Genomic DNA, 13,625 nt, shown 5'->3' with positions numbered 1-13,625 from the left:
CCGTCCGATCTCGAGGCAAGATAGAGAGAGAGAGAGAGAGAGAGGAAAGGGTGAGAGAAGGAAGAAGAGAAAACTCGACCAAGCCGCTTCGTTGGAAGGATGATCGACCTTGGACGATTTGGCCTTCGAATAGGGTGGCCGGTCGTCCTTTGTCGAGGACGAGATGGGCGCCCTGGTGCGTATACAAATGCGTTTCTATCTCTCTCTCTCTCTCTCTCATGGACGCTTGTTTCCAAACATGGCGAGTATAACAAGAAAAGTTCGCAAGATCTGTCCAGTTATTTTGAGGCAAAGTCAAGTAAAAAAAGTGTACGATATCCGTAAAAGTAGAGAAAAAGGGAGAAAAGTGAAGGAAGAAAAGGACAGAAAAGGAAGGTAAGGAGTGAAAGGAAATTCTGGAGAAAATATGGGAAAGCAAACTGGACAAAAGAGAAGAAAGGAGAAGATATAGGAAACCATGGGGACAAGGAGAAAAAGGAGAAAAGAATTGAAAAACCGGGAAATATGAGAAAGGAAGGGACGATAGGGCCGTAGTGGAGTCTCCTACGGTAGAAAGAGATCGACGGTCGAGAAGTTCGGAAGCAGCGCTGCTGGTCTGTCGGCCATCTAGGGAGAATCGAAGAAAACTGCAAAGTGGTCTTTCCAGTGGGGACCTCGTGTATACTATACGCGTATGGGGTTCAAAAGAACGAACCACGGTAGTGGGGAGGTTGTACGACGAGCGACGGTGCCTCAGTGTTCTCGCGGCAGTCGAGACGCATGTGCGTTATGTAATGTGAAGTTGTTGTTTGTGTTTCCAACCTAACCTAATATACATTGAAACCCACGTTGCTTTTTTCCCTTTTCTCCCTACTTGCCATAAAACGTTGGCGCTCGTTACTTAAATCGCAAATTGCGAATTGAAAGAGCGCATCTTTTACGAAAAGTTTCGCGTCCAAATCTTCGAACGCGAGATCAGACCTCTTCTCGATAATCCGGAACTCGAAACGTATCACAGGACGACTTTATCATGTGGAGGACAGAAGAGAAGGATATGTCGGTAGAATCCATGGATACGTGATTGGTTACCTCCCCTCGAAATCTGTGTAAGTGTATACGCATACGTATAGATTGTATGGTTTAACTTGACCACTTTACGAGCGACGCGAGTATATATTATTATTTGTCGCGCGTTAATCGTCCCGGTTAACGGCTCGTCTATTCGGGTCTCGTCCTCTCCAATGTCGTTCTTACCGTAGAAAGTATAGACTGCGGTATAACTGCATCTTACCATGGAACAACCATGTAAACATCTAAATACTATGCAAATGAAATAAAAAAGCCTCTGTAGGATATTTCCTTCTTATTTTCATTCGATATCTCAATTGCTTCTATCGATATTGAGGATTGTGGCAGAATAAAATTAATTGGTTCAAAAAAAAATGAACAACATGATTTATGGTCTTTGTCGTTAAATTTTTTTCGAATTTTCCAGTTTATCGGTATTTTTTGAAATGGCAGTGTTGTACATATCTTTTATGTATTAGTCGATCCATAGTTTTGAGTTGTACAGTGTGTACACTCTGCGACGAGGAGTATGTTGCACGCAAGATTGCTTAAGTACTCGTTTCGCGTTTTTCTCTACGATCAGTATGACGTACACCGGTATAATTACTTTTCGATGATTCGAGATTAACCTAGACTTGCCTATTACGTACTTTAGGAAGCACGCATGAATGATCGCAGATAAATTTTTCTATCTACTTTGCGACATTTTTTAGTTTAATAAGCATGCAACAGAAACGAGAAATCACGCGTGTACCAGTAACAACGAGTATTTCGTAGTTCCCTCAAATTAAAAATCTTTCCCAATGATGGAAAATGGCTCGAAAAACGCTGTACCGTTGAAAGCCGGGAAAAAGTTTGGAAACAAATTATGCGATTTCAGAGTACCGGACATAAACACGATACGACGAGACGAGACGAAATTGAAAGAAAAGAGGAGAAAGAGAAGGAAGAAGGAGGGAAAATTGTGTTGGGTCCGAAAGCCAGAGGAAATTCATATGTGTGGCGCGCACAAGAGAGCGTCGCTGTCCACTCACGGCATGAATTATTTATTTATCGAACCGCTTGTTGTTTTTTAATTTTCGTTACGAAAGCGATCGTGAAATAAGAAGAAGGATAGAATTATAATAGTAATCGTAGCAAAAATTTCTCCGTCTGTTTCTCTATTTTATTCGTTTAGATTAATTCGTTACCGTAGAAAAAATACAAAATGCATACAAGGATGCAAGCTTGTATAGAAATAAAAATACATATTGCGGGAATTTTGCACAAGTTTAGGGACGAAAGACGCGTTTACAAAAATTGAAGAATGCGAGATGTATTTCCAGCCTAAGAGAAATCGAACACCGACCTGATTTCTTGCGAGAAGAAAATCGAGGAAAAATTCCACGTTAACACGCGTTCGATAGATTCGAACGAATCGTGGTACATGGAACGCGCGTCGAACGCAGCTTCTCGATTCGATGGGTTTTTTCGAGGTCGAAGAAACAGAGAGGTAGTTTACGAGGCATTTTAACGATTCGTTGCATCTCTCGTCACGCATTGCCCATGAAACGCACGCGAGTCGTGTCGTTTCGTTTCTTTCGGTCACGTACGACGCGTTGGGTCCTTGTTTCTGATAATGTTTTGTCCTGGCTCGCCTACCAACGACTAGGCTCTCTCGGTAATTTGACGATATAATTGAAGAGGAATAATTTTCCTTGCCGTTTATCGAATCCTGTTTACGAAAGTTAACGCTGACAATAGATAAGACTTGTGTTTCTTCTAATGGAAACATCTCGATCACTTCGGAGAAATCATTACATAAACGTACGATTAATCCAAAGTGTATAGCTGCACATGTCAATTTAAATTCACGGTATATGCAAGTGAAACGAAGGCGATTCTATCGCACGACGTAAGATGAAAATCACAGATAAGAAGATTGCGTTGGTAAATTCATTTACGAGAAAGGCGAATTTGAAAACTTGTCGAGTACACGTAAATCTGCTTTAATCTCCAGCCAGACAGTATTAATTGATAGAAGATTATTCTACGTGCAAAAATCTATGAAGGTATTTAAAACGTAACATAGAAAACTGTCATTCGTATATTATGTGTGTTTTCATTTTGAAATTCGTTGGAAAAATTTGTAGCCGGTGTATATAGAAGTTAAAAATTAGTATAGAATGCTGGTTTTAACTCCCGATCAGTCAGAGTCAACGTTAAAAGACGTTTCAATTAATTTACATCCTCCAATACCGTTTCTATCTGTTAATGAAGAACAATATACCGGTTAATAATAATAATAATAATAATAATGGTTATGAAGGAGAATTTTAAAGATTTGCTAAATATCCGGACCTCGAGAATTAAACGTTTTATTATACTCGATTTCCGTCTTATTTCGAGCCATGGTATCTCCTGGACTTGACGAGTAGCACGTGAGTTTAGGCTCACGGTGTACAACTACACCGTAAATATACTCTTGGAAGTTTAAAATATACATTCAACCCTCGAGATTATCGAGTTTGTCCAAAGGTTTCGAAGCACGTAGACTCGTTGACGAATGGAAAAAGGGCAAAGGTTCCTTCGTTTGAAAGGAAGCGAAGGTGCGGGTGAGAATCTCCGTTTTCGCGGCAGGGTTCCCACTCGTTTTGGATGGTCAAACGGATCGGAGCAACTTCTCCTCACGCGGACCGAAACAACGATCCGTATAAGGAGCTGGCCCACTACCTCTCTCGTGCTCGTTCGTTCGACGTCCGGTCGAACACACACACACACACGGTACTCTTGCGAATCGTTTCTCTGCGAGTAAAAGCTATCCACTTGGGTTCCGTGTCGTCTGCCGTCTTGTCTCGTTTCTTCTCGTGCTGTTTAGTATCAAGTGAGATTGGTTCGCCATGTATCCGCTCTAAATTACGATTCGAATCTTCAGGTCCGCGTTCCGTACACGCTCGAAATCGCACTTTCTCGCCTGCGGCAAGGCAGCGCCAATGGTCACCTTGCTGGTGTTTAATTGTATATACGTAAGCTGATTTAACACGTCGACGTTGACCATAGCGTCAGAAGGAAATTCTGTTAAGCAGGGATTGGCTTTCATTTAAGTTTGATAAATGTAAGAATTTATGGCTAGCCTGTTTAGCATCGAGACATTTTTTTTTTCGATAGTGGAGAAAATTTCTGGTTTTGTTAATTATATTGCCTGGTAATATAATTACATATATCTCGTATAGAAGTGTTAGGTAGTTTGATACGCATTCATCTACGTACACTCGTCGAGACTAATGCGAGAAGAAGAAAGTGGCTTGTCGCGATTAGAATAGTATTGTTTATTAGTTGTAACTAGAAATATCGCTATTATTTTAATTTTATGTCCTAATTCATTTATGCAGCAAGGATTAACTAGTTATTGGTAAAGTTAAGCTTGGATTTGAATGCATTATATTCCGTTTGCATAGATATCAGAGAATATGTCGTTATTGATTGCTACAGAATATTTGGCCCGCGATTAAAAAAAAAATCGAGTCTGAAAGAGATATCACAGCGAAGCTCGTAAAAGACTTAAGAAAGACGTTAAATATAAAACGCCATCGCGTATAACGCAATTATTGTCTAAGTTCTGTTTGGTTTGAAATTGAAAGTATGTATTTTTCCGTATCTGATATTGGAAATGCAGAAAGTGTCGAAGATAAAGAAGTAAACGAGAAACTTTCTGGAAAAAGTACCAATAAAACGAAATGGTGAGTAGACTCAATTACTTTGGAAGCTTTGCTTTCGGTTATTTCGTAACAGCTATCTGTATATAAATCTGTAATTGTAGTAATCCTTATACAACTTGAACCGAAACACGAAAATATTTTAAAAATATCCAAGATATACTCGTTATAGTATCCAACGAATGGAATGAATCCCTGTTTAGGTTCTTCTATTCTTTTATTTACGTTTATAAAAATACGAATTCCAACAAATACCATCCGCAATTTATCATACGGCTATAGACTCTTTTTTTAGAAAGTGCATCAGTTATTTTTTAATTCTCTTATTCCTAATTTTTCGTCATTTTTGTCAGTCACCAAAGCTGTAAAAAAACCTTCGGTTAATCAAAGATTGAGTTAAGTTAAGAGTTTCGTAATCGAAACAAGCATCTGTAGTGAGACATTAACAGAAATCCTGACGAAAAACAGGTGAGGTGATCGCGTGACAGAGCTGTCATCCAAATGAACCACCTTGACGCCAACTCGACCGATTTCTTTCAAAGCTCTCACCCTCTATGAGAGAGAGAGAGAGAGCGAGAGAGAGATAGAGAGAGAGAGAAAGAGACGGAACAGACGAAGCAGCAGAAGGCAAAAGATCGTTGGAGAGGAGTGGTTGGTTGCCGTGAATGGCTTCTTTGTCGAGTTCCTCTGCTACGCGACTCTTCAACCAGAAGGAAGAACAAAACTTTTCTTCTGTCGAGTTGATGAAGCTTTCACGAAGTTTTCAACGTACTACGAGCCCGATATCTGCCTTTGCGCGACATTACACATAATTTGCCTTTATCGTTCTCCCTTGACCGTTCTATCGATGATTTCCCGATAAGCCGTGACTTGACTCGATAACTCTCTTCGATAAATTTCCTCGGCAGACAGCAATCGAGACAGTAGAATGCTGTGGAAATTGTAGAGAGAATACGTTTCGATAAACTATTCCGAAAGCGAGGTGCGCAATCCGAGGGAAATTTATCGCATGGCCAGACTGTTTGACGCCGTTTTCCATTTATCGATCCGAGGAGACGATGGTTAGTTCACAATATGTTTTTATTCGTTTTATATCTTGTGTTCGTGTTGCAATGCTGCGAGATATTATAAGATGAAGTTTCCATAAATCGCGCTCCATTTTTTATTCCTCGAACGTCGATTAGCTGAGCTCTTGTCAAACTAGACTAAACTTGTCAAACCGAACCATTCTACGATAGACAGTCGTTATACGTAAAAACCAGCGATGAGAAACGCGAACAATCACATTTCTCGATTTTTCGAAGTCATCTTTATTATTCGATACGTTGTAAAGTAATTCCATATCGGAACTGACGACAGTTTTGCTGAACGTTTCTCAGAAAACATTGTGAATAATTTATCTCCTATCTTCGAAACACGTACGTACATTTCTGAATCTATCGGCTGATTTCTTTCTCCAACTGTTTCGTACTATATATACTTCTTTTTAGCTGTCAAATGATACAATAGTGAAAAAATCGATAGAAATGGACTTTTTGCGAATTATTCTTTTTGCGTGTCATCTTCCTATAGTATCGTTTCTTTAATCATATAGGTCATCCCTACTACGCGTTCTGTTTTTATAATAAATTCCCAAAATATAGAACGAACGTAAGATAGCGAATTGTAAATTTCGGCCGTCATTTTCTAATTTATCGCGTCTCGATTTATCCGGGCTATCTCGGTTCCAGCGAAGCCGATCGTCGATCGAGATCTCGCTATATTTCGCTCGAAAAATCATGTATTTTTGGTAGAAATCGCATTCGATTGCTTCGGTACGGTATCAACGAGAAGCTGTATACGTTCTTTCGCACGACACGCGATGGTGGTAACCGCAACCGTGTAGAGGTCGAGTCGATAGCACGCCCTCGTGTTATCTGCAGTGTTAAGCGAACGACCGATCGTCGAACCACCTGTTTCCACTCAATCTCAGAGAGCCACCACCCTGAATGTTGAATCACGATAACGGAGAAAATCTTAAAAATCAGATGCGACGTGATAATGGCAAGGTGTGTGAAATCAAACGAAATACAGTGGCTACGAAAAACGTTGGTGTGTACCTTTCTTCTTCAACGAAGATACTACGCATCATTTTCATAACATGGGACTTTTGCAGCGATATAAAATCTAACAAGCAGTACATATGCAAATATAATTTAAAGCAGCGCTTTTTAAACCTTTTCCATTCTCCATTTTGCCCGGGAAAATTTTACGGGACCGCAGTTACGTACATAAAAAGGTAGACTTTTCAATCGTCAATGACGAAGATGTCGTTTTGCGATGGATCAGTGCGTTTAAGGCCATTTTCATCCTAATTTCAGACGGAGACTCGTTTATACGATTTTTTAGAAAGCTAGTGTTTTATACGTATATGGATATCAATAACTCGATGAATTCTACACGCTTCTCACCCCATATGCGATCACGATACGTAGTTTTAAGAAGCCCTGATTTAGACTGCACATTTTTATGCAATTTCCTACTTTTATTAACGTAATTAAAGAAATGCAACCTACGTAAACATTTATTTCTCCCATTAAATATCGTGAAAAGTATTTGGAATATTTTTCATATTATGTGCATTTCTGCGTGTTGAAATTTTCCATAAATACGTAAGAATCCGTAGTCCGGTTACAATAAATACAACAGTAGCGAGTGCAAGTAAAAAAACCATAGAAACGAAACGAGATTTCCAAGGAATCCGCGGTTGTAAGATCAAAATTGGAATTAAAATTGGAAATTGAGATCGCGGTCTCGGCCGTGGCCACTGAGATGCCGATCTCGGAGGAGAGCGCTCCGACGATGCGGCAGCCTCCGTCGAGGTAAGTCGCGACCGTGTTACCATGTTTGGCGACCCGCTCCCATAAAATTTCTCGCAAGCCGGTCGCGCGCGCGTCCGACTACACGCAGCTATGTACGCTTCGCTCCTCCGACTAGCAACCTACTCTACTACCGGCTCGAGATAAATCGCGTCCGAGTAACGCGCTCGTGCGAGTGCGCTAGCCACCGCGAGCTTCTATCCGTGGTACTAGGAAACAAGACGGTTCCACCGAGAGAAAGAGACGAACGAACTGTGCACGAGCCACACCCTGCGAGAAGAGTCTCTGGAAAATCGGCAGAGTAAAACGCATCACGGATTGAGGCGAACAGAGATTGATGCGCCACGTGCTGCGTCGTGTACACGTTCTAGTCTTTGCTCTTTTTTGCTCTTCTTTGCGATTCCTCGAGGATGGTTCGAAGAGAGAAATAGGCACGATAGTAGCGATCGTTCGATCTTGAACTGCTGCGGTGAAATAGAAATACATTAATTTTCTAGCAAAATTCCGAAGTATCTCGTTGAAAAATTGTAATCTCGACTTATAGCTTAGCACCGTTTACGTTGCGTGTTATTTTTGGAGCTAAATCGAGCCTCTCAGACGCCGAACAGATCAACTCCGCTTTTTATGTAGTTATCGATTTCACATTATCCAGACACATCGTTACGTAATATCCGTCGTCAGGAAAAAGAGATCCTGTTTCCGAAGAATTTTCTCTATGTTAATATTTCTGTAAATTTTAAGAGCTAGAGCCTGTAGTTGTCGTCTTTTTCTGGATTCCAATTTATGAAGTTAACGAGCATGTCTTTTCTCTGTATTAATATTTCTGTAAATTTTAAAAGCTAGAGCCTGCAATTGTCGTCTTTTTCTGGATTCCAATTTATAAAGTTAACGAGCATGTGTTCGAAGCGACTGAATCGCGACAATGTTTGTTACGACAGAGATACTTAACATGGCCCATACCGTCTTTCCTGCGAAACAGATTGCGATTTTATTCCAGGAATATTCTCTAAGCTTGTTGCGTATTCGCTATCTATATCAATAAGTTTAGACTACGCTTCTAGTTCGAAATGCTGATAGTGTGACGAGGCTGTGTATGTATAGTGGTTCAAAGCGAAACAATTGATTGGATCAATCTAACTTATTTTAATAAGACTTCAGCTATACTCGACGTTATAGGTACTGGTTTGGATCGGATAGGAAAGTGCGATTGGACGGAAAATGATTCAAAGAAAGCAGTATAACCGAGCGCAGAATTATTGTGTATATTAGGAAAAACGGGAAATTTAGAAGGGAAAATAAAACGACTTGGTGGGACTTTAGGGTTTGGGGAGTCACTGTAAACAACAGCTACGAATCGAAAATAAGCTTCTAATCTCTTAAAAACTCGAGCGCGTTTATCGCCTCCATTCGACCGTCGTTATCTCGAAGGTAATCGGAAGAAAAACGAGGCATCTCGTGTGCGATACGAAAGCTCCGGTTGCACCGACTAACGGTGCTCGTCACAGACATTCCGGCCATACATACCTAAGCATACGTTTGAGAAAGACAGGACAACACGGCATGACAGCACAGTATAGCGCGTCTTTTTCTCGTCACGCGCGCATAATCGATCGATCAAGTACGCTTCCGCTGAACGGACCAGGAACTCAAGAAGGACGTCGATCTATGAATCTATACTCGCTTCTCGCAATGTCTATTCTTCTTTATCTTTATATTTCTTTCCTCCTTGAAGCATTTTTTCAAGTTTCTTTATCTTTATCGTTCGATTGAATCATTTCAAATCACTTTTTTCCACGTTGTTGAATCTCTTTGATTCTTCTATATTATACAAGTTGCGCGATTTCAAGTCATCCGTTTGATCAAATCGCTTGAATTCGTGCAGCTGGTATAATATGAAAGAATCTTCGACAACGTGGAAAACCTTTTTCTCATCTTCTCCCTTGGACGTCATTTCCTGATAAACCGAGCTCGTTCTTGGTTGATCGGAGATAGGCGACGACACGTTAAGTCTTCGCTCGACGTATCTCTTCTACGCGATAATTAAAGTTTACGTTTATTTATTCGACGCCGGTTATCTGACGCGAGCAAATAAAAAATATAGAGCTGGAAATGGAACGATATACATCGAAAATGTCACGAATTTGATGTCTCGTAGATAAGAATTGAGCACAGTTGAATCTCGTTTATTTGCACGAAATATACAAAATACAAGATCGAGTAGAATCAGAAAAGTAAAATCAACTAACGACTCGATCCTTACGATTAAATGAGATTGATCTAAACAACGATCTAGTTAACCGGTTAAGTACCAATCGCAACGAGTTTCATTAATGCCGCAACTCGTAACTTGGGTTTATACGGAAGGATGAAAACTTAGCTTCGTACGTTCCCAACAAGCATTTCATATTTAATACATTCCATATCGTTCCGTAGTGCTACCTTCTTCGATCTCGAAACCGTTCGACGTACCGTATGTATGTAGGTACATGCATACGCGTGTTCGGGACAAATACGGTAACTTTGGTGCTCCTCGTTGGCCTTATTCGTGTCGATGTCACGGTACACCGTTTCTCCTCTAATGTATCTCGATGTATCCACCTCTCTGTCTCCGCCTCCAATTTTATAAGTGTCCAAACGATCGATCATAATACACGGAGGACTGGAAGGGACGACAACGATAAAATAGCGAAGCGACGATACGAGTAACAAAAATTGTCCGCCGCGATATTTATATTCGAAGAAAGCACCGTATCCTGTTTAGGGTTTCTCGAGACCACCGTGACGTTCGTACCACCCTAGTATCGCGCAAGCAACCATGGACTTTTAAAAAGTTTACCCTACCGAGACCACCGCAACGTCGACCGGAATATTTTATCGTCGATCAGCAGGAAGGGGATACTCGGAAGAAGAGTCCGGAATTTCGTGGCTCTGTTCTTCCAACTACGCGTCGTGTCGCGTGTCCCTCGTGCTATTAATTTGAATCGTTGTTTACGCGAATTTCCACGCGAAGCTTCCTCGAGAATTTCCACCTGTTGCGATCGAATTTTCTCCATTTCGATAATATCAATCCATTGTGTCCATTGCGCTACTTTATACATATACAGTAGGATGTAACGCGAAATATACGTTCCGGGTTACAGGGTTTTCGCGTTGTACGAATCCAAGAGCGCGAAGAACTATAAATAAATATGTATTTTTTGTTAATATTATAAAACACTAAACAGTGCCTTCTCATCGCACAAGGGTTAATGCAAAAGTCTGCTTCGAGTGAATTCGAAGACGCATATATTTTTATATCAAAAACGAGTCATTTCCAACAATTTCTAAATTGCTCCGGGGCAGTGGCGCAATTTTTAGTCCTCGTTACAGGGAGTCCGACTGTAGAAATCTTTGGGAAATATTTCCATGCGAATCTTGGGCAAATATATCCACGCGAATCTGTGGGAAATAAATCCATGGAAATCTTTGGGAAATATATCCGTGCAAAGTTTCAGGAAGAATTTCCATGCCAACCTCTGCAGAGAATTTCGCAGCACTTTGTTTTCTTATATTTACACCGCATGTTTTCTCTATTTCTCGTCACACTTCCGAAGCAGACAGAGTCTGTATATACACATATCGTAACCACGTGGGTCCGTCGACGTCTCGGGACGCGTCCTCCTTTATCCCGCTATCTATTCATAGACGAGAAAGCGAGCTGTCACCGTGACACGGACGTTCAAAGACAAAGAGCGTGCAAAAGAAGAGATGTCGAGTCGTGGCCATTGTCGGGAAACGCGGGGTACATCCAAATAAGCATCTACGGCCGTTCGATAACAGCTTGGTTAGGTGAGAAACGTCGCGATCGATGTCGAACTTGACGCACTGTTACGTAGTTAACGTGATTGCACGTACGCGATCCGATGTTGTTTTCCCTTAAATCAACGCTCGTACGACGTAGCTCTGAGCACACAGTAGTAGCACATTGCCCAATCGCTCACGGCTTGCAAATATCTGTCACAACTACAAATATAAGGAACTTTTTCATAATTACGTGCAACGAGGGAAACGGCGTTCTGTGATCGTAATCGTAGCTTATTTATTTACGATCGAGGGAAACTCAAACCGGTAAAGAAAGAAAGAAAATTGTATAACGTACAAAGTAGTCTATAAAATAAATGACACAGCGAGATGAGAATTGATAGAGATCTAAACTTTAAAATTCGATATTCGTCACAGTGTTGTCCGCAGTTTCGACGCTCGTGTGACGGAACTGTAACTTGGCGTTCCAAACGAGGATCGTTTTTTCTTGTATAAAAAGCCGGACAAACGAAAGTCGAGTATCGATCTGAGGTTGCAGATCAATCGATCATTCGCTGATCACGAGAATAAATGCGATCTGGACGCAAAGAGGTAGTCGATACGGAGACGCAGGCGAGGTCGTCGACCTTGCGCGCGCTCCCGGTCGTCCGCTGTTTGCCGACTTTCGTCCGCGACGCCTTCTCTCCGTATACGCGCGTCCCATGGCGTCCGCGAGGCTTCTCGGCCGCCTTAGGGACACAGCTTTCCCGGCGACGCCGCTCATCGATCATTTCTACGTTTCTGCTGCCAGGTGAGAGAACACTCGAGAGAGGGAAAAGGAGGACAAAGCCCGATCGGGATGGACCGGTGGCCGGTGCGACTCGCGATTCTGGGCACGCTGATCGCGAGCCTACGCGCCACCGACGACTTTCGACGTATCTCCTACGAAGGTAAGAACCGTATTATCGCACTCTTTTTTAAGATTATAGTCCAGTACGCGATAAGAAGACGACTGTACACGTGACTTTTCGCACGTACGACGCGAACGTCGAGTAAACTTATGCTTCCACGAGAGATTCTTTCTTATCATAGACGATTAGCGCAAGAAAAATCGCGAATGTTTCTTAAGGCTCGATACAGACGAACGACTTTTTCACACGCGTTATCGAGAAAAGAGGAATGTACACGGGGAGATACAACGCTCGCTGCTAGGACCCTCTTGCACAATATTAAACTGATATTGTTAGTAGACTGCGAATGCTTACGCAAACTCACACTTTTGTGCAAACGGTTAATGGAACGGAATGTGAGCAGAAATCTGCTTCATCCATTAAATACCTAGCGCAGCGTCTATTATATACGTTTGATGTTTCACGTCTTTCCGTAATACGCGCGTTTCTTCATTTTCAAATTTTCTGCAAATGGATATACGTGCACAGTCTGACGGTTTGTCAGGTTTTACGTATCGCAAATTGCGAGACGATAGGAGACCGTTCAGAAGCCACTTTGATCGGTTCTGTAAATAAGCAGATCAGTTGCATAAATAAAGCGGCGATCGTAACGAAAACTATCGTAGAATCTGCTGTTATCTACGCTATCTTAGCGTAACAAATAAGCTCGTAGAAGAAAATAACATTATCGACGATTGAACATTAATCACGTACTTATCTGGCGAAATCGAAAAACTGATAAATTGATCGATTGATAATAAATCGAAGAAGTTGATCGATGTAGCTTCTGAGGAGCCTAGTTCTTACTCTATACAGATGGCAGCTTTATTTTAGACTTTTTTTACTCCTACACTCTCGATAGTCTTAAATTATACATCCACGTCAGAGTAATTTTGAGAATCTCTACTCTTGGACGGACAATAGAAAAATTATCACGAACTATCCCACGGATCGCTCAGAGCCGCAAAGTAGTTTGCGCAAGAGTTAGAGAAGACGATCGTCAACTCGTGGGCGTGAAGGCGCGTCGGTCGCGTGGCGATTCGACCGCTTCGAAGTGTCTAGCTCCTTCGCCAATTTATCCATCGTACTATCGACGAGAGAGAGAGAGAGAGAGAGAGAGAGAGAGACAGAGAGACAGAGATCGAGATGGTGGCAGGGAGAGAGTCGTTGAAAGTTTCGCAGCGATTTCGAGCGATTCGTCTGCGAGGTCCGCGCTCGGTTTCGACTCGACCACGCTGACGCGTAGGCGACGAGCGTGGCACGCGTCGCCACGCGCGCGTATTCTCGCTGCTCCT

General features: G+C 41.8%; 1 protein-coding gene across 2 annotated transcripts in view; it reads left to right on the top strand.

Moving 5' to 3' along the window:
* The window catches only part of LOC126870717 (semaphorin-5A), a 29,723-nt gene that overhangs the window by 2,425 nt on the left and 13,673 nt on the right, over window positions 1–13,625 (top strand). Inside the window, exons 1-2 of one of the 2 annotated variants that reach the window (XM_050628684.1) lie at window positions 308–1,085; window positions 12,192–12,330. In XM_050628684.1, the coding sequence (XP_050484641.1) occupies window positions 12,240–12,330 (91 nt within the window). In that variant the 5' untranslated portion in view covers window positions 308–1,085; window positions 12,192–12,239. Of the gene's footprint in view, window positions 1–307; window positions 1,086–12,191; window positions 12,331–13,625 lie in introns of those variants that run through there. The other variant, XM_050628685.1, reaches the window with a different exon arrangement.

Source organism: Bombus huntii, chromosome 10 (assembly GCF_024542735.1).
Source record: "Bombus huntii isolate Logan2020A chromosome 10, iyBomHunt1.1, whole genome shotgun sequence".
NCBI classification, from domain to species: Eukaryota; Metazoa; Arthropoda; class Insecta; order Hymenoptera; family Apidae; genus Bombus; species Bombus huntii.
The sequence above is the reverse complement of the archived record's forward strand: the minus strand, read 5'-3'. Positions and strand labels throughout refer to the sequence as shown.